Source organism: Suricata suricatta, chromosome 10, assembly GCF_006229205.1.
Source record: "Suricata suricatta isolate VVHF042 chromosome 10, meerkat_22Aug2017_6uvM2_HiC, whole genome shotgun sequence".
Lineage (NCBI taxonomy): Eukaryota > Metazoa > Chordata > Mammalia > Carnivora > Herpestidae > Suricata > Suricata suricatta.
Window position 1 is genome coordinate 3404196 of NC_043709.1, and position 21221 is coordinate 3425416.

General features: G+C 62.9%; 1 protein-coding gene across 2 annotated transcripts in view; it reads left to right on the top strand.

Annotated features, from left to right (window-relative positions):
* WNT7B (Wnt family member 7B) overlaps positions 1 to 21221 on the top strand; it is a 41600-nt gene that overhangs the window by 13397 nt on the left and 6982 nt on the right. Inside the window, exons 2-4 of one of the 2 annotated variants that reach the window (XM_029955393.1) lie at positions 4077 to 4208; positions 4926 to 5152; positions 19611 to 19882. In XM_029955393.1, the coding sequence (XP_029811253.1) occupies positions 4077 to 4208; positions 4926 to 5152; positions 19611 to 19882 (631 nt within the window). The remainder of the gene's footprint in view (positions 1 to 4076; positions 4209 to 4925; positions 5153 to 19610; positions 19883 to 21221) is intronic. The other variant, XM_029955394.1, reaches the window with a different exon arrangement.

Below are 21221 nucleotides of genomic sequence, written 5' to 3' on the forward strand. Positions count from 1 at the left end.
GCGGTTTCCTGATGAGGGTTGAGGGCCACACCCAGAGCCCCCCCTCCCCCAGCTGCAAGAAGCATGGTTGAGGCTGGGGGGGTGATGGGGCCAGGCCTTGCCAGGCAGGGCAGTGGTCCGACTTGCTGTGAACATGTGGGCTTTGTGGGGGAGAAGGGACAGCGTGGCCGAGGCCTCAAACGCCAGCCACGGAAGCCGTCCATAAATCTGGAACAACTGATAAGCGACCTTGGAGGATCTTGAGCAAGAGCAGGGTGTGAAGCTGTGTGTCCAGACTGCAGAGTGGGCGCAGACTCCCGCTCTAGGCCGCCCGCTGGCCTCTGTCCTGCACCTGCTGTGCGCGGGGCTCCAGAGCACCCCCCTCCCCGAGTTCTGGAGGCAGAGACTGGGCTCTGAGCCCGGCTGTGCAGCCTCGGGCACGTCCCCCAGCCTCTCTGGGCTGCGGTCTGCACACCTGTGACATGGGGACGCAGGGAGCGCACTGAGACCCAGCAGAGGCCTGTGTTGTCTGAGGCTGGTGCTCAGAATAAGTTTATTTCCTATTCTTTGTGGATAAACTCCCATATTCCAAGGGAGACGATCTTGAAATGATTTCTGAATCAGCAACCATAGCTGATTACTTATGCTCCTGGCACAAAATAGCCTGATGCCTTTGCTTCACCTTTGACCCATGCCCTGGCTGCTGGGGGGTGGCCGGGGGCTCTCGCGTCCCCTACTCCATCGGCCCCACACGTCCTGAGACGTGAACAGGCAAGAATCAGCCGGCCATACCCTCTGGCCCCCTTCTACCTAGCCACCTGTCACAGGGTGCAGGAGTCCTGCAGAAAGCTAGAGTTCTTAAAAATTGTGTTCAAAAGGGCACCTGGGTGGCTTGGTTGGTTGAGCATCTTTTTTTTTTTAATGTTTATTTATTTTTGAGAGAGAGAGAGAGATAGAATGCAAGCAGGGGAGGGGCAGAGAGAGAGGGAGACAGAATCGGAAGCAGGCTCCAGGCTCCAAGCTATGGGCACAGAGCCAGACGTGGGGCTCGAACCCACACACCATGAGATCATGACCTGAGCCAAATCTGGACTCTCAACCAACAGAGCCCCCAAGGCACCCTGAGCCTCCGATTCTTAATCTCAGCTCTGGTCATGACATCATTGTTCATGGGTTCGAGCCTGGCAGTGCGGAGTCTGCTTGGGATGCTCTCTCGCTCCTTCTCTCCCTGCCCCTCCCCTGCTCACACTCTCTTTCTCTCTCCCTCAAAATAAACTTAAGCACAAATTTTTAAAAATAAGTTTTAAAAAAGAATGTAACTCAGAGATGTCATTGTACGTTCCCGGTGCCGTGTGACCGTCACCTCTATCAGGTTGTGAAATTTGTCATCGTGCCTCTCAAGGAGGCCGGCCCTCCCCGCCCCCTCCCTGCAGCCCCAGGCAACCACCGGTCCTGCTATCTGCGCTGTGGACCCACGTCGGCCGGCAGTCATTCTCTCCATGGACGCAGTACATTCCGCTCATCCACTCGGCCGTCCGGGGACCTCGGGTGGGCTCCTCCTCCTGGCTCTCGTGAACAGCACTGCCCTGAACATTTGTACACGAGCTTTTGTCTGGACACCTGTCTTCAGGCCTTTGGGACAAATACCCAGGGGAGGAATTATTGGGTCCCGTGGGACCCGTGAAGCAGTCCCCACCGGCTGCCCGCCAGGCCTGCCCCGTTCTGCATTCCCGCCGGCATCGCACGCCCACTCCAGTTTCCCCGCATCCTGCCAACACCTGTTATTTTCCATTTTTTTAATGTTTTTTATTTATTTTTGAGAGACAGAGAGAGACAGCGCGAGCAGGGGAGGAGCAGAGAGAGAGGGAGACACAGAATCCAAAGCAGACTCCAGGCTCTCAGCTGTCAGCACAGAGCCCGACGCAGGGCTCGAACCCACGGACTGTGAGGTCATGACCTGAGCCGAAGTCAGACGCTCAACTGACTGAGCCCCCCAGGCGCCCCAACACCTGTTATTTTCTGTTGCTGTGACGGAGGCCATCTTAGCGGCTGGGAGGTGGCACCTGGCCGGCTTCACTCTTGGTTTCCCTGATGACTGGGAATTAGAACCTCTCCCTGTGTTCCTTGCCCGCCTGTGGCTCTTCGGAGAAATGGCTCGTCAAGTCCTTTGAGCGTTTGGAACCTTTGCCTTTTTGTTACTAAGATGCGGGGGCGTCTTCTAGACTAATTGTCGGTTCGTTCGTTCTGCCGTTCCACAGACACGCACGCACCGCCGCCCGCCCCCTGCCCACTAAACCCCAGACTTCGCTCTGACCGGCCCTGCTGGGGAAGCTCGGTGTGGAAACAGCCCGTGAGCCCACTGGGGAGGTGGTTACCCGACACACAGATGGCACCGCCTGCGTCCTCGGTGCCTGGGGGCCGAGGGGTTGAGCTCGGGGGGTTGCGCTTGGGCACGAGGCTAGCAGAGTTCGCCAGACAGGAAAGGAGAGAGCAAGTGGCACCCCGGGCAGAGAGAGCAGCACAAGCAGGGGTGGTAGGGTGGTCAGAGGCCAGATCCAAGGAGGTCTCTGATTCTACACCGAGGAGCCTGGGGAGCTATGGATGGTCTTTGAGCAGGGGAGTGGCCTGGTCAGACCTGGGTGCTGGCAGCGGGCGTCGGGGGCTGCTGGAGACCCAGGCCAGGGCTGCAACCATCTGTGTCAGCCCCCAGGGTCCACCCTCAGCCCGCTGTCCCCTCGCCCTGTCCAATTCAGAACCCGTTAGCCCAAGCTCCTGCCCCCAGAGGGGTTCTCAGCCCAGGCATTGGGCTTTGCAGCCTGGAGTCTGCCGGAAGGCTCTGGGACTGGGGAGCTTGCTTTCAGCATCCAGGATCCGAAGCGGGCTCCTGCCCGAGGCCCGGAGGCTGGTTCCCATCCATCTCATTTCCCCGGGTCGGTTTTCTGAGCATCTACAATTACTTTGGGCTGAATTCCCCGGATTCCAGTCCGCTCCCAGCCCAACCCGCCCAGATGCTCTTCCGCCATGCCAGCCTCGGGCATTTCTGCCCATTGTGCCAGTGGGAGACCCGGGGGGCCTTGGCCAGATTAGCGAGTGGGGTGGGCGGGCCGTGGGGATTGGGTGTCGCCGGGGCGCTCCGGCAGCAGCACGTGCCGCGGACTCACGCCACACGGGGACTTTCCCAGCTGTGGGTGCCTGGCTGCCCTGGAAAAACACTGACTCGCTTCTCTCAAGAAAGGGGCTGGCAGCCAGCAGGCAGGAGAGGAGGGAACTCAGTGCGCTGGGAGGCCGAGGCCAGGCATTTCAGCTTTGGGGAGCCCCTGGGGGTCTCCTTCATTCCCACGCTTGGCCCCTCCCTAAGCAGGCCTGGGCCGCTGTCTGGAAGCCGGATGCCACTTTGAAACTCAGCCGTTGCCCAAAGGTCTGTCAAGACCACCCCCACCTCCCTCCAGCTCGCCCACCCGCCCTCCTCCGGGCTTTCCAGCTTCTGCAGAAAACATTTCGGGGGCTCCTCAGAAGGCTCCACAAACCCAGCAATTCCCTTCTGTAGGCTGCGCCCCAGAGAAGGGAGGGCGAGGACTCCAAGAACCAACACGCCCATGTTCACGGCCGTGCTGCTCGTGGTTGCCCGACTCGGGAGGAGACCGTGTCCGCTCCCTGGTGCGTGGGGACGTGGAAAGGGGTCCCTTCACGTGATGGAATATGATTCAGCCATGAAAAGGCACAGACACCTGCTGGAAGGGGCCCGAAGCTGGGACACATGACGCTGAGTGAAAGGAACCAGCCGCAAAAGGTCACCCAGTGTGATTCCAGCATTATGAAACGTCTAGAATAGGCACCGAAAGCAGATTCTGGGTTCAGAGCCAGGGAGAAGAGAAGAGGGAGTGTCTGCCGCAGGGAACGGGGTTTCTCGTTGGGGGTGGTGAGAACACCTGGGAACACGGGAGAGGGGGTGGCTGCGTGACTCACTGCTGCTGAACCGACTTGAAACCCGGTAACGTTATGTGATGTGCATGTCACCTCCTAAAACACACACGCCGATAAGGCCTCAAGAGAAGGCAGGGGGAGCCTGGCAAGTGCCCTCCTGTCTCCGTCCTCAGGTCCTGCAGGTGTCGGATGAATTACACAGCACCCTCAGGGGACCACTCGGAGGACACGGCCTTGCCGCAGAGCACCCCACCCCGCGCGGCACACAACAGGGGCCCAGTTCCCATCAGCTCCTGGTCCCTCCTGTGAGTCCACCCAGTCCTCCAGAAATGAGGGGATGATGAAAAACAGCAGCTGTCCTCATGGGTCCCTGAGGCTGTCCGGCCGAACCCATGTGGTGGTGTGGGGGCGGGAGGCACAGATGTTTTATACTCCCGTTTCACGGATGTGGATACTGAGGCTCAGAGGGGCGAGTGCCTTCCCAGGATTATAGACGGGCTGTAAATGGAGTCAAGAGCCTATGGGTTCGGCTCTCAGCAGGGCCAGACGACTCAGCAGCTGCCTGGCCCAGGAACCTGGGGGGAGCCCAGCACCTACCAGTACTGGGGAAGTCTAACAGTCAGGAGCTGGGGTGCCTGTGGACGGCTCGGAGCCGATGGCTGTCAAGTCTGGGGCGTGAAGTTCTCTGACCCGAAGGGTCTGTGAGTCTGGTTCAGAGGCATGGGGGGCTGGGGGGCTGAGGTTCTTACATTCTGGGTGACCGTTGGTTCCTGGATTTGTGACCCTGGTTCCTGGGGTTCTGAGGTGGAGAAGGCATGGGCGTGAGTGCCTTTTCAAGCTAGGATCACGCCTTTTGGTCAGTGGGAAATGGCTTCTCTGTGTTCGGTTACGCAGTGGGCAGAGCTTGGCACACGGCAGGCGCCTGGAACCCCCCGGCTGAGGGGCGAGACTGAGGGAGGCCCGGTGGCGGCGGGCGAGGGCCGCACAGCCCCTCACGGCCATGTCCTCTCCCCTCTCCGCAGAGCGCTGTCGTCCGTCGTGGCCCTGGGAGCCAACATCATCTGCAACAAGATTCCTGGCTTGGCCCCGCGGCAGCGCGCCATCTGCCAGAGCCGGCCCGATGCCATCATCGTGATCGGGGAGGGGGCGCAGATGGGCATCAACGAATGCCAGTACCAGTTCCGCTTCGGCCGCTGGAACTGCTCCGCCCTGGGCGAGAAGACGGTCTTCGGGCAAGAGCTCCGAGTAGGTAAGGGCGCCTCCGGGCTCACGGGGACCCCGTCGGGGCTACCGGGCCAGGCCACGACCCCCCACCCTCCACCCAAGGCCAGGCGAGGCCGGCCTGTGTCTGCAATAGCAGCTCTCTCTGCGCCCTGCTCGGAGCCTGGCTTCGGGGAGCGGGTGGGGAGGCAGGGGCCCGGGACCCCAGGGAGACCCACCGTGTGCGTGGGTGAGGGGCAGCTCGCCGGGCTGCGGGGCTGGAGGCGCTGTTCCGCGAGCGCGGGCAGGCGGCGGGCTGTGCCCGCAGTTGGAGGTGCCCCACTCGGCAGCCCTGGGCCCGGGCACGCCCCCCGCCTCTGCTTCGCATCTGGAAATGTGACGACAGTAGCGGTTCCCGCACGGCGTGTGCGGGCGGGGGGCTGAGGCGAATGGTGTCATCTATGTGGAAGAAATTCCAGACAGAGGGAGAGACCGTGGGATGCTGTATGCGCAGGTGTGGGAGCACCGAGGGGTCTGACAGGCCGGAGGGGGGGGGGCGGGGCGTGCAGGCGGAGCCGGACCCAGATTGGAATCCAGCTGTGGGATCCTGGGTATGGCGCTGGAAACCTCAGTGCCTTTATTCGCGACATGAGCTCGGAGCAAGCGGGCCCTCCCCTGGGTCCTCGCGCCCCTCCGGGGCCTGCATCGGGCCGGTGCTCAATAAACTGCTATTGAACGGGTGAGCATGTGGAGGTGACGCAACCTGGCTGCCAGGAGGGTCAGATGGGGGAGCGATAACTTGGGGGGCGCGGCACCAGCCACACAGGGGGTGCCCTGTTGTTTCAGACCCCAGCCTGCAGGCACGGCACGTCCTTCCGATCCCAGTGGGCCGGGGAGCCACAGCTGCCGGGACCCGGGCCAGGCCCAAGCTCTGCAGGGCTTGGAGCGCCTGGCATAGGACTGGGGGTGGCGCGGGGGAAAGCCCCCGGGGCCCCTTTGTGGTAAGCAGCCTGTGGGTGGCACCTGGCACAGGCGGCAGGGTGGCACCACCCCTCCCTGGGGCCCCACCACCCAAGTGCAGCTCCGCCTGCCCCATCTTCCTCGGCTGGAGGGCGTCGGCACCAGTACCTGCATCGTGCCAGCGGCCCGCTCGCCTCTCTGGCCCCCGCCCAGAGACTCGGGGCCCCCCAGCTGCTGTGAGCCCCCCTCCCGCACAGCTGAGCTGTGGGGTTGCCCGCGGCCACACGAGAGCTGGGTTCTGACCCAGGTGCCCCATTGCCACCCAGTCTGTTGATATTCGCCTCTTCCCTGTGCAGAAAGACGAGCAGAGGAGATGTTCCGGGGGGCTCGGACTTCACTTGGGACCCCCAGACCCGGGCGGCAAGGGGCACATGGCCTCTTCTCAGGGTCCGGCGCCAGGCAGGGGGTTCACCGGTGAGACACTATAAATGCCCATAAAACGGCCAAGCTGGGTGGCATTGGCCCCAGCCAATGACCCGGCCCTCTCCCCATAGTGGACAGTGACCACCCAGATGACCTTTACTGGCCGTCACGTGGCCCCTGGATCACGGCTAACGGCTCCTAGCTGTTCTCGGAGACTAGCCCTGGGCCCAACAGGAGCCCGGGAGAGTTTGCAGCCCGGTCCCCGGGGCGGGGCGGACACAGGGGTGTGAGGTCTGCCCCGTGAGGTGCTGTCACGCCCGGAGCTCCTCTTGGGAACAGGAGTCTCGGGCTCTGCTCCTGGGGAGCCCAGGCAGCACCTGCTGTCACTTCGATGAGTATTTCAGAGGCCAGCTTTCAGACATGAGCTCCGCACCTGCTGTCCCCTCCCTCACTTTCTTGTTCCTGCCACCCCGGCCAGGCCATTACTGACCTCCGTGTGCCTGCTGATGCCCTCTTCTGTGGCTGGGCTCCAGCTCCCACAGCTCTTCCTCTGGCTGCCTGCTGGGCCCTGGGCCCTGCCCTGGTAGCTTCTCCCCTGGGAATGGGCCGACGTGCTCAGCATCTTGTCGCTTCCATCTGCCGACCTCAGCCTTCCCTCTGACCTGGGCACCTGTCGTCTCGGCAGAAACCTGGTGTTGTTTCCCTGCCCCACTCGCCTGGCAGCCGTCAGTGCCTCCTCCGGCCTCCCCTCCAGCCCTGGTCACGCCATGTCACCCCCTTCCTCCAAAACCTGCAGTAGCTCCCTATTGCCCCAAGATAAAATTAACTCCTTAGCTTGGAGTCTGGGAGGCTCCTGTAGTAAATCACCCTTGTGTCTCTTCATCCCTTCTAGAAACCAGAGCTCCAGCCCAGCCAACTTCCTCCTCTTCCCAGAGCACGCCAACCCTTTGCTCTGGGACTTTGCCCCTGCTGCACGCAGTCCTGGGGGCCTCCCCCCTCCGTTCTGCTTGAGTCTGATGTCCCTGGAGAACAGCCTCTCAGCCCCGGGCCAGCCCAGCGCCTGCCTCAGGCTCTCCCTTCGGGCTGCCGCTGGGTGGGAGGGGTGGGCTTCCTACCTCGTGCCCTCAGCCCTCCCTGGCTCCAGGCTGCTCCTTGCGAAGGCCCAGCCCCCAGCTCAGCTGGGAGGCCGCCAGCCGGCCGGGGAAGTCCTGTGGGCACTGCTGGTGGCCGGAGCGCTCGTGGGCTGGGCTGCGGGGAGTCACGAGCAGGAAGCGGGGCCGAGCGGCCAACCCGGCCCATGTCAGAGGCATGCGGCTGCCCCGGGCACGGGACGGGAGATGGGCCGTGAGTTGGCAGACAGCCGGGGGCACTCGTGGGAGCAGCCGCTCAAGCGGTGCCAATTAATGATTGGCCCAAAAGAGGGGGAATGGCCCGGGTGGGCGGGGCGGCCCCTTCAGGCCTTGCCTGTGACCTTGGGCCATGCCTAAATCTTGAGAGCTGAAGGGAAACCCCTTCATAGGCAAATGAACCCCTGTGCAAAGGTGCCATCCTGCTTCCAGCACCTGGTGCGGTTTCTTGTATACCTCCAGGGATGAGGCGCTCACTCCTGAGTACTAGGTAGGGCTTTCCTAGATGTCGCTGCACTGGTTTCGCCCTGGGACCCTCCAGGTGCTCGTTGCTCTGCTGCCTTCAGGGAGTCAGGGCCCATGCGCGGTGTCACCTCATGTCTGGTGGCCTCCACCCTCCGGCAACCCAAGCCCACTTCAGGACTGTTTCCTCAGTTATCAAGTGATGCTCGTGGCCAGACCTCCTCTGCCCCGTCTCTTCTGTTAACTGGCAATGAGTTTGGGGAGTGGGGGCAGATGGCGGGGGGGGGCACCCCCCGACAGTTGCAGGGAGTCCTGTATTCCCAGGGATGCGTGTTAGAGACTTGGGCTCCTGGCGCCCCTGAGGGAGGAAGGGCATCTCTCACGGGCCGGCACTGTAATCGAGTCAGGACAGTTGGCCAGGCGCCCCTGACAGGGTGACATGTAAGCTGGGACCCAAGAGAGAATCAGAGTGACCCACTCCAGCCTGGGGCAGGCACGGGGAAGGCGGTTCCAGGCAGAGGGAACAGCAAGTGCCAAGGCACAGAGACCACAAAGGGAATGGTATTTTCCAGGGACGCCAGGAGGGTGAACCAGAGGGTGGGGAGATCTGAGGCTGGAGCAGGGGTGGGGCTGGGGCCCAGTGGACCAAAGGGCCCCACAGAAGGCACGAAGGCTCTGAGCAGGAGAGGGACTTCCCTGGAGCCCTGGCTCCCTCCAGCCGCCGCCCCGCCCCCAGCCTGAGCCCGGAGCCCGTGGGACCCTTGGGCACAGGGCATGGGGGCTGCAGCTGTGTGCCCTCCAGCCCCCGCACCCACCCCCCAGCTGCTATGGAACACTGAATCGTGCCCATCATGTGCGGCTCAGACATGACCAGGCATAGAGGCCGCCCCTAATCCTGGCTCACGTGCCGCCTGGGGCTGGCAGCCTGCTCTGCGGCAGGGGCTCAGCAAAGGCCGTCCGCCCCGGACAGCTCTGTCCTGGGCTGACCTCTGAGCATCTGGCACACGAAGGTGTCGAGGCTTCCAGATCAGCCACCGGCAGGGTCCTTGGAGAGGAGGGCGGACGGCCAGGCCCCGCACGACGGCTGTGTGCCGGGCGCCTGCCTGGGCCGCAGCCGACCGGCCCAGGGGGGAGATGTGACATCGATTCGCAGCAGGGACGGCAGCTCCAGGGCCACCGCTGGCCGGGAGCTCTGGAACTGTGGTGCCTGCAAACCGCAATATGCCGTCAGGGGGAGATCCATGACAGATTTTGGGGCACCTGGAGGGCTCCGTCGGTTGAGCGTCCGACTCTGGCTCAGGTCATGATTTCACGGTTCGTGGGTTTGAGCCCTGTGGCGGCTGGTGTCCAGGCCTCCTGCCCTCCTGCTGCTGAGGCGAATCATTTCTGGTCCACTGTCCACGCCCCGTAGATGGGGACACTGAGGCTCCCAGGAGGCCAATGACTCACCCAAGGTCACACACCACTAAGGCCTAGAGATTTGATAATTAAAAAAAATTTTTGTGTGTGTTTATTTAATTTTGAGAGAGAGAGAGAGAAAGACAGAGAGTGAGCAGGGGAGGAGCAGAGAGCGAGGGAGACACAGAATCTGAAGCCAGCTCCAGGCTCCGAGCTGTCAGCACAGAGCCCGACGTGGGGCTCGAACTCACAAACCGTGAGATCGTGACCTGTGCTGAAGTTGGAGGCTTAAGGGACTGAGCGCCCCAGGAGCCCCAGGCCTAGAGACATGAACCTGGCAGTCCAGCGTTGTGCCCCAGCAGGAGTCCAGTTCCCAGGGGGCCATAGCCCCGGGGAGGCAGGGATCTGAAGCCATCACGGGTCCCCGCACACGAGCCATTGTGGATTTGCCACAAGCCAGGATGGAGGAACTTTGAGGGCGGTCTGTCTGAGGCTGGCCTTCCAAACAAGAGGGGCTACCGGAGGCCGGGACTGCAGGAGAGGCCCTCCCAGCCGCCCCAGAGCTCTGAGTGGGGGTGGAAGCTTCTGGAAGGCTGTCCCAGCCTGAGACACAGATCCCGGGGCTGGGGCTCGTGCTGGCCTTCAGCCAGGCTCTGCCCAGTGCGGGCCCAGGGACCCCCCGCCCAGCCAGGGCGTGACCACCTCAGGGCCGCCGCGTGGCGTGTGACAGCCCCGTCGGGTCAGAGCAAAGGCCCCGGGCGCTCAGGCGCTGCCGGCGTGTTGGGACCTGGCAGCACTTTTTCCAGGGCTCTGTTTATGACAACGGCAGGGAAGAACTTAGTGTGGAGACACTGACTCAGCCACAGGTGAGCGGGGTGGGGGCTGGGTGGGGCCAGAAAGAGACAGAGGGACAGATGGGGACACAGAGGGAGAGAGAGAGAGGAACCGAGAAAGACAGAGACATACAGGAAAAGAGACAGAGAGGAAAACAGGGGCATGTGCGTGCACGCGCTTACACACACACACACACACACACACACACACAGGCGAGCACACCCACAGCACCGACATAGCCCTGGCCCCCCGCAGCCGCACCAGGCCCGGGGTCGAGGCTGTTCTGAGTTGGGCCACGGAAGCAGCCCCGGCGCCTTGAGCCCCGCCCACGACCCAGCCGCTCTGAGCCCTCCGTGGTGGCACTAACCCGCTCATGCCTCCTGGGACTCTGCAAAGTGGATGCCTCCTGACCTCCCTTGGGCAGGTGCAGACACGGGCACGCGGTGCGGGACAGCCTGCCTGGCCGTTGCGGGGCAGAGCCCGGATCCGACCCGGGGGGCCCAGGCCAGGCCCCTGCAGAAACCCCGGGCCTGGTTGGAGCAGGGGAGGCCAGGGCTCTGGGCTTCCCATTCTTCAGCTGCACAAATCGGGTTTGGAACCTCACTGGGTCTGGAGGTGTCTCTGGGCTCAGCTGGCACCCACTGTCCCCCCTCGCCCACCTGTGCCAGGATACACCTCAGGCAGGGAGTTAGGCATCAGGGCTAGTGGCTGAGCCCAGTCTGGTGCCAAGGGGCCAGGGAAGCTCACCCCACCCTGGGTCCTGGGCCTCCCCCCATCCAGCTCCTGTGCTCCCCGAAACCTGGACGTGAGCACTGCCCCTGCTTGCCTGGGTGACACCCGGAACTCCCGGTTTGGCCTCAGGGGTCTCCTCGCCTCCCTGGCCTCAATCTCCCCACCCATAAACGGTGTGAGGGCAGTTCTTTCACCCACTTCTAGGCTTGTGAGGGGCTGCGGGTGCGCTGGGTTGGGAGGAGGGGCTCAGAAGCACTCCCCAGTTGGCACTGTCCCACTGGCCAGGCCTCAGGCCTGGAGGACTTGGGGACCACTCGTCCCATGTCTGCTCCCCACCTCAGCCCCAGCAGCCTGTTCTGAGGTTTAGAACCCAGGGCACTGGTCTCACTTCCGTGTCACGTGGGGAAACAGGCTAGGAAGGTGGAGGACCGCGGAGGGTCCCCGGGGACCGCGGTCCCGTCTGGGTTGGCGCCCGTGATGGTGATCAGCAAGGCCGGGGGACTCCCAGGCAGGGCTTGAGTACCCAATGTCCCCTGCCGCCCTCCTGCTGTGCCCTGGGCACCCCAACTGCCTGCGGCCACGGCAGCTCCCTGATCTCCCCCCAGACCTGATCCGGTCTACCACTCTCTTGGTGACAGTCCCCCCGGATGCCCAGGACCCACCTCGGGAGACTTCTGGACTCATCTTTCCCTAAACAGTCCACCTGCTAGGCATGTTGGCTTCACCCTCAGACTGTGTCCCAAGCCTGGCCATCGTCACCTCCTCCACCTGGCAGGCCACCGGTGTTTCTTACCCAGCCCTGGTGTCCTGCTCCCACCGCACTACCCAAGTCAGCCGGAGGGGCCTTTTAAAAGGTCAGTCCTAGGGGTGACCTCCAGGAGTGGCTCCTCTTTTTAAAGTCCAGCCCCCTCCCTGTGGGCTCCCCGAGTCACCACGGGGTGGCCCGCCTCGTGTTCCACGCTCTCTGTGGGGTGGGACCACCCACACCCTTTTCTGTCCCCTCTCGGGGCCTTAGCACTGTGGTGTCCTCTGACTACACACTGTTCCCTGCATCTGTCGTGCACGGCTTACCTGTCATCATCCCTCCCTGTCCCCCCCGCTCCATGATTCTGACCCTGGGCCCCTGCCTATACTCTCGGGGAACCCCCTCGCAGGCTGTCGGCCCCCTGGCTGTGTGCTTGGCCTTGGGCTGAAGGCCTCATCTCCAGGGCTCTGGGGGTTTCGCCAGGAGGGCAGGCTGTGTCAGTGTTGAGGGTGCCGGTCGGTAACAGAGGAGAGAGAGCAGAGGCTGACCTAGGCCCGCCCGGGCCCGCAGGCACCGTCAGCGGGACGTGAGGCAGGACAGGGCACTTCTGCTGCCTGGCAGACTGGGGTGTAGTCTGAACGTGAATCTGGAGTCCCGGGTCAGATCCCAGCCCTGGAGCCGGCCTGCTGTGTGATCTTGGGCCACTCACCTGCCTCCGCTGAGCCCAGCATCCTAACTCATGTTTTTATGACAGGCTGTTGAGGCAGAATTCACGGACCGCACAGTTCATCATGGCTTCTAGTCTGGACGCAGAGGTGTGCACACATCACCATCAGCAATTTTAGAACATTTTTTATCACCTGAAAGGAAACCCTGCACCCCTCAAGCCCTGCGTGTGGCATGTCCTCAGCTTCCTGTCTCTGCGAATTGACCTGTTGCGGCAATTTCGTATCCCCAGGATCGCCCAACATGAGGCCTTTTGGGGCTGGTGTCTTGCGCCTCCGTGGCGTCCGTGTTGGAGTCATTTCCTGGCTGAGGGTCGTGCTGTCCTGGGGCCGGAGCTCGTCATGCTCCTCCAGTCGTTGCCGCTGGCCGTGGGGGCCGTTCCCGCGCTGGGGCTGTCATAAAATCTTCTTACGTAAAATCTTCTGTGTGGACACACGGGTTCGTTTCTCTTGGGTCTGTACCCTGCAGGGGAACTTCTGATTCCGTGGTAATTCTATGACTAACTTTCATATTTTGTAAAGTTTATTTATTTATTTTGAGAGAGAGAAAGTGCGCAGGGGAGGGGCAGAGGGGGGGGGGGATGGAGAGAATCCCAAGCAAGCCTGATGCGAGGCTCGATCCCAGGAACTGTGAGATCAAGAGTCGGACCCTCAACTGATGGGGCTACCCAGGGGGCTACGGTGCGTGTGTGACGGTTGATTTCTCTGCGTTCTCGCCGACCCTGGTTGGTCTCCGGTTTTTGGCCATCCTGGGGGTGGGGTACCTCACTGCACTTTTGGTTTGCATTTCCGTGAGGCCCATGACGTTGAGCATCTTTTCGTGTGCTACTGGCTGTTTTTAGGTCGTCTTTGGAGAAATGTCTCTTCGGATCCTTTGCCCAAGTCGAGTTGGGCTGTTTGCCTTTCTGACTCTTGTGTGGTAGGAAATGCCATGTTTTTTTACAACGGCAAGTCCAGGTGGGCCAGAGGCAGGGCGATCTGCACCATGGTGGCCACAGGCACGGATGTGCACAGGTGCACGCGCTCACTCACACTCACGGGAACGGCATCCACACACAAGCCTGGGTGTATGCCCATGACCGCATACGTGTGCACGCATGCACACACAGGTACTACGTGTGGCGTGTCCCAGGTCCTCCAGCACAGCCACTTAGCCATTTCGGAGAGAGTGTCTTCATTTTGCAGGTAGGGAAATGGAGACAGGAACTGGTCCAAGGTCACCCAACAGGCCATAGGGTCTAGACTGGAGCCCCAGGTGTCAGACTCTGAGCCTCCCCCCAGGACTGTGTGTGGCCCTAGACTTTGGGCCTCACCTCAGTGACTTGAGAACCTCCGCTCTAGACTCTCCACCCGCTAAGCTGCTGTGTGACATGGGCCTCGGGCTCCTTGCTGGGGACAGAGGGATGGCACTGGAGGGTCCTCAGCTCTGAGGTCCCAGATTTCGGCTCCCCTTCTAAGAATGAATCAAGTGCCTTTCCCACCTGTCCCTCCAGACCTGCAGTCAATCAGGTCATTGTGAGCTCAATTACGGTCTTCAAAAAATGGTATGCCAGGGCCCTGTGGACGCCAGGATGCGGCAGGTGGATTTGAGTGGAGAGTGAGGGGAACGCACGGGGCACGTGGAGGAGGACTCAGCTCCCCCAGGAGGTGGGGGTAGCTCTGTTCTGTCCAGCTTCCCGATTTCTCAGGAGGCACACATGTCCCCTCCGAGAGCTGCTCGCCAAGATCTGCCTGGAGTCCAGTGTCCTCCTTTGGGTCGGGGGAGGGGATGGCAGGATGGACCAGGTCCTGCTCTCCTGGTAGGTGCCCTCGTCCTGGGCACGGCGGTCTGGCTGGCATCGTGAGGGCATTGGGCAGGCCGGGGGCTGTTCTCACTGAGCCCGGCGCCCGGCAGGGTCAATGAAGGCTTGACTTTGAACAACCTATAGGAAAGAAGGAATAGGTCTGGGTGGTCCCCGAAGGGCCCGGTGCCTCAGTTTACCCACGTGGGTACCATGAAGACTGTGCTGCTCCAGAAGTTCTTTCCAGAATGTGCGTCGGCCCCCAGGAGGAAGCCGAGTGATGTCTGGGCCCGTCCTGGAAGCCCAGGCTGTACCCGGCCACCCCCTCAGGCCTGCTTGCTGTTTGCTGATGGTGAGTGAGGGCGCCGCTCTCAGGGCTGCTCCTGGGCATGGAGCAGGTGAGAATTGTGAGCCCCCCTTGGTAAGTGGGGACACGGGCTCAGAGAGGGCTTGCTATTTGCCTGCAGCTGCACAGCAGGTGCGACCCCCGGTCCAGGGCCCTCCTGCCTGTCCCAGCCTGAGTGTCCCTCTCCCCCCTCTGCTTCAGAGAAGCCTTGGACCCTGCAGGGCTGACGGTTCTTGCCTTGACCTGCTGGGCACCAGAAACTGAGTGCCCAGGAAATGGCAGGCCCTGCCTCAGGGGCTGAGTAGGCAGGGACCCACCGGGGCCCACGTGGCCACGAATCAGGGGCGGCCGGTGTGCAGCCTGCCTGTCTCCAGCGTCTTCCAGGGGTACAGCCGGAGCCGGTGCCGACTCCGGTGTCTGAGGGTGCAGATCCATGCTGGGGGGGGGGGTCTCTGGACACCAGGAGGGTCCTGGATCTCCGGAGACTGAAGGGTCCCGGACCCCAGGAGGCCCTGGATCTCCGGAGACTGAAGGGTCCCGGACCCCAGGAGGCCACTGTGCAAGCTTCACTCAGCTCCGCACCACCGGACACAGCTGCTGCCCTGAGGGCCACTGCCTCCTGCCACCCCCTCCCCGCTGTCCCCAGCCCGTCTCCTGGAGCAAAGCGCCTCCCGCCTCGGGGCTGGCTCATCCTTGAGATGGTCTGAGCAAGGGGACCGACTGCACGGGGTTGCTGTGGGGAGAGAAGAAGGTGAGGGTGTAGAGCGCCCAGCCCCAGACCTGCGTGCGTGCGTGAGCTTGGGGACCATGCTGGAGGGACACGAAATAACCAGACGGGGGTTCTGCCCATGACGCCAACAGCCCATGGGCACTGGGCAAGAGCCCAGAGGAGGGTGAGGGTGACTCCCCCTGATGGGGTCCCGGGAGCAGGGGCATCCCAGCTGTGTCCAGAGTGCCAGAAGCTGCATGAGGACACGGAGGGCCTGGGTGGGGGCTCCGGGCGGGAGCCCCCTGGGTGGGCATCATGGCACCAGGCCACTCTTCTGATGGAGCGCCTGGTGTGTGCCCCCAGGCGGCCGGGTCAGGTGGCCCTTCAGGGAACGGTGGGCGGGGCTGGCTGGGTCAGGCCTCGGGGTCTGGGGCCACCAGTGGTCGCTGAGCGGGGCCCGCGGGTTTCAGGGGCTTCTCTCTAAACCCAGCACCCACCTGTTCTCACCCTGAAGGCGGATTCCAGGCAGTGCCCCTGGGGCTGGCGGGGTGGCCGCAGGAGTGACCTCGGGAGGGGACACAGGTCCATAGAAGGGCACAGTGATGCCCCCGCCCCCGTGGGGCTGCCCTGGGAATTACATGAGGCACATGTGCGGAGGGCAAGTGCCACCAAGCCCCTGATCCAAGGCCCGCGTCACCTGCCGTGACTCTCCCCAACCTACCCCTGCCCCCCCATCCCCTCCCCTTGTCTTCATGGCGAGACAGAGGGTTTGGCTGATTAAAACCAAATAAAAAAGGAATTAGCGGGAGTGGCGGCCCCATGAGTAACCTATGAGTAACCGGGAGTCTGCGCGGGGCCCGGGTCTAACGCAGGTGAGGCCAGGAGCTGGCACAAAGGATGGAGGGAGGCTTTCGAGAAATGTCCCACAGGCGCCCTGGCCCGGCCTCTGGGCCTGCGTGGGGACCGCAGCACGGCAGGTGCGGGGGTCGCCGGGGCACATGTTGGCAGGGGAGGGCCGGGCGGCACGTTCGGGACGGGCGGGGCTTGGTCGTGGCACTTGGCACTCCATCGGCCAGGCCTCTTGGTGCGATTGCGCAATCCTTTGAGATTCCTACCCAGCTTCCTGGGCGCCTCCCTCTCGACGTGTCCGCTGTGAGGCCAGCTCCCGCCCGCACTCACCTGCCGGGCGCTCGCTGAGCCCCAAGGTCCACAGAGCGTCCAAACCCTCCCCGCGGGGCTACATGGGCCTCTGTTGTCCTTCTGCCCCAAGTCTCTTAGCTGCAAAGGGACCATGCTGAGCCCCAGGCCCTGAGTCCCTCCCTCTGCCGCTCCGGGCTTTGATGCCACCTCCTGTGTTCAGATCCTGCCCCGGCCGCTAACCTAGGCAGATGGTCTCTGTGCCTCCATCCGCTTACCTGTGGGACAGACCAGGGACGAGCCGGAGCTCAGTGAGGACAGACGCAGGGTGCGGGCGTCGCCAGGGGAGCTGTGAGAGACCGCGGCCTGAGTGAGGGGCCCTGGAACCCAAACCCAGGGCGCCGACCCGGGACCAGGACAGAACGCACACCCCTTCGTGGAGTGACTCCGGCCCCCCAAGACCTCCACGGCCTCTTTTCTTATTACCCTTGAGCTCATACTTCTCTCACCAAATCAGCAAACTATTCCTTTTTTAAAAAAGTTTTTATTTATTTATTTTGAGAGAGAGAGCAGGAGGGGGGCAGAGAGAGAGGGAGAAGGAGAATCCCAAACAGGTTCTGTACCTGCAGCGCTGAGCCCGACGCAGGGCTCGAACTCAAGAACCAGGAGAGCATGGCCTGAGCCGAAGTTGGATGCTTAACTGACTGAGCCTCCCAGGCGCCCCCCTTTTTTTCAACACTTATTTATTTGTTTTGGTGGGGGAGGGGCAGAGAGAGAGAGAATTCCAGATAGGCGGCCTCCTCAGATCGGAACCTGACAGGAGGCTTGATGTCCCGACTGTGAGATCACGACCTGAGCCGAAATCAAGAATCGGACACTCAACTGACTGAGCCGCCCGGATGCCCTCAGCAAACTGTTTCGCACCTTGAACCTTTCTTTGCTGTGCCCACTGCCAGGAGTACGCACACCCATGTGCACACACACACACACACACACACACACACACACACACACTCATATGTACTCACGGGGCGTTAACTCTAACTTCTTGTTAATAGTCACTTTACTTAAGGTGTCCGTCCCCTCCTCCAGGAAGCCTTCCCTGACTCCACCCCTCACGGAGGCAGGTGGAGACATCCTCTGAGGTTCCATGACACCCAGTGCCCCTTCTTACAAAGCTCTATGGTCACCTGCCCTCCCGGAGCCCCCGAAATGCTTTCCCGGAGCCTCCTCTGCAGTGTGTGCCTGCGTGCCCATGCGTGTGAGCTTGTTGGCAGGCCTGCCAGGCTTGGGCAACACTAACACCAATAGCAGAGAGTTCGATGACCACTTCCCACCCGACGCCCTTCCCTTCAGGTAGCCTCGGCCTGATTTAGAGCTGGGGAGGGCGAACCCCGTATTCTCCCTGTCCTTGACCCTGTGTCTCCCTGGGAGCCGCCAGCCGGCCTGCCTCAACAGCGCAGGGCTGGGGCTCCTCGGTGCCCCTCAAAGGGCACCTGTGCTGACGGATGCTTCCTGTTGTAGGGGTGCTAGGGGACAGCGCCCCTCGCTGTGTGTCAGTAGAGGCCCCAGGTGGTGGCGGGGGAGGGGGGGCAGGAAGGGCCTGAGAGAAGCAGAGGCTGGACGGGAAGGCAGTGGCAGCCCTGTGTCCTCTGCAGACCCTGGTCTTGCTGGGGGGGAAGAGACGCCCAAGGCCACCCTCCTTTAGCTCTTCTCGGACGAGAGATGTTTTCAGGAAGCCGTGGCTCGTCCTTGGCGGCAGAGGAGGACAAAGCTACCTCAGCACTGGGTCTCTATGACCAGCGGGTCCTCAGCCCTGATGGGAGAGACCCAAGGGAACAGGAAGCCCACCGGGGCAAGCCCCCCCGGCAGGTGGGTAGGTGAGGAGGTGGGCCCCAGAGCACACATTCAAGGCCGATCACACAGCTAGCATGCAAGTGGTGCTTAATGGATGTTCATGGAAAGGACTTGACCTTCAACCCTCTCTGAATCTGAGGCAATCATCCAGTCCCGGCCAACAGGGACAGTGGTCAGGCGCTCGGAGGGGCCTGCTGGGGCTTTCTGATCACAGGCACAGCCTCTGAGCGACTACAGGGGCGTCACTGAGCTCCATGCCCACAGTGCGAGCCACTGAGGACCACACAGACCTGGTCGTGGCCTGCGGAGAGCCCCGGAGCCCATGGGCAGGAGAGGCCGGCCAGGGTGGCAGGATGCCCAGGGCCCAGCCAGAGCTCTTGGAAAATAAAGATGAACTGGCGCTGGACCCTTCCATCTAAGGGGCCGTGGACCCCCGCGGGGCCGGGACAGCTCAGCTACAGGGCTGACGGGGCAGACAGCATTGCAGGTGGTGAAAGAGTCAGTCCGTGACCGGCGGAGGTGGGTAGCCCGGACCCCCTCTGGCTGGCAGTCGGGAAAGGCTATCTGGAAGAGGAGGCATTGGAACTGGTCTTGGAAAGTCACGAGGATTTGGACAAATAGGGAAGGGAATTCCACGGGAAAGATCAGGAAACCCCCAGGAGCACATGAGCGGCACCGGAAGGAAAGAGGCATTGTTTTGGGCAGGGGATGGGGACAGATGGGTGAGGAAGGCAGCTGGGTAGGGACTGAGGGCCTTCTCTGCTCAGGTAGAGGACAGCAATGAGGGTGCAGGGTAGAGGTGCCCAGACTGCGCTGTGGCTGGGCATGGGGGTGGGGGGAGGCAGGGAGGAGGGCCCCCAAAGTCTGGGCAGTTCAGTGAGGTATCTGAGCCAGGCAGGGGTGTTGGAAGAGAAGAGGGACCCAGGAAGCTGGGGCCTGGTGATGGGGTGACAGTGGGTGGTCAGAGACGGGGAGCTGGCAGCAAAGAGCCTGGACTCAGGTGGTCGGTGGGTGGTAGGTGGGAGACCAGCGCTGGGAGGCTGGCCGAGGGGAGGGGGTGGGGTGCAGACCCCACGTGCCCCCCACGCAGGCCCCGCCCCTGTTCTTCTCCAGGGTTGGGGCTCTTGGGACAGGGAGAGGAGGGGACAGTGGCCTCGCCTGCCATATGCCTGGCACTGTCCTCGCCACAAGAGGGGTCCCGCACGCCCCACTCTGCCGAGAGCGCAGAGGCCAGGGTCCTCACCGCGCGCTCCCATCCCCCACCCCTGCAGGGAGCCGCGAAGCCGCCTTCACCTACGCCATCACCGCGGCTGGCGTGGCCCACGCGGTCACGGCCGCCTGCAGCCAGGGGAACCTGAGCAACTGCGGGTGCGACCGGGAGAAGCAGGGCTACTACAACCGGGCGGAGGGCTGGAAGTGGGGCGGCTGCTCCGCCGACGTGCGCTACGGCATCGACTTCTCCCGGCGCTTCGTGGACGCGCGTGAGATCAAGAAGAACGCGCGCCGCCTCATGAACCTGCACAACAATGAGGCCGGCAGGAAGGTAGGGCAGCGGCGGGGCGGGCAGGTGGGGTGGGTGGGTCCCGGGCCTGGGTGGCTGCCGCCTCGCCTGGGCTTTCCCTGCCCCAGCCTCTCCTGGGGGGTCCTCGAGGTTCTGAACCCCAAAGGCCTTATTATTCCCATTCCAGAGGAACGGAGACTGAGGCTGGAAGTCGGGAGGTGATGTGCTGGGGGCTGGCGGGGCTGAGACCAGGGTCCGGTGTGGGGGCCACAGGCCCATGTCCCTGCCCTGGTCCCAGAGGGGTTGTACGGGCACACCAGAAAAGCTTCCTGGAGGAGGCGGCCTTTGGCTCGATTGCCTGACAGAGCAGCCTGAGGAAGGGCAGAAGCTGCAAGTTGGGAGCCCTGGAGGAGCAGCCAGCCTCACGCAGGGGCGGGTGCAGCGTGGCGGGGCAATCCCGGAGGAGGCTCAGGCCGTGCCACACTGGAGCAGAAGTCAGGGTGAGCCCGCCCCGCCTCAGGGAGATGAGGGCCCCAGATACTGGGCTGAGAGGAGCGGCCGCCATGGCGGCAAGATGGCCGAGATAGAGCACCAGCCGAGCGGAACGCCTCCTCAGGTCTGGTTTCCCGGCACCCGGGCCCGAGGGCCTGCGGGTCTCTGCGGGCGTGGGGACCGTCCGCCTGCCCTCCGCCACAGGGGCCACGGCAGAGGCCACCCGTTGCTCACTCATTCACTCAACAAACACTCCCCACCCCTTCCTTGTGCCCGGCATGAGCGAGGCTGGACCCGGGAGACAAGGAGGAGTAAGACGTGGCCATAGGAGCCCCCTGAGGACCGACTGGGTGTGCTCAGGGGTGCAGAGGACTATCCAGGAGCCGTTAAGCTTGGAGAGGGGGGAGGAGCAGAGGCTCTCTGGAGGAGGTGACACCCCAGGGGGCAGAGGTGAGCACAGGCAGGAGGAGCCGGGGGCGGGCTGCCCGGGTCAGGCCTTGAATGCCAGGCTGAGGGCTGACTGGATCTTGGAGGCTGCCGTGCAGCCAGCGGTTATGACGTTCTTGTCCGGTGAGTGACTGGGCGGACAAAGGAAGGAATGAGGGACCTGGTCTTTGCTTCCCAAGGAGCTGACACATAGCACGGAGGCTCCGTTCTTCAGGCCGGGACACATCCCCTGCCGTGGAAGGCATGGGGAGGGCTCCCTGGAGGAGGAGGCCCCTCTAGGTCCGGAGGAAGGGCTTTCCAACAGCCCTGAGGGGCAGGTCTCACTGTCTCCCTTTTGCACACGAGGACAGTGAGGCCCCAGGCAGGCCGCAGAGACACTGGCGGCCCCGAGGCCTGGATTCCGGTCAGTGCTTCGTGGCGGGGGGGGGGGGGGGGGGGGGGG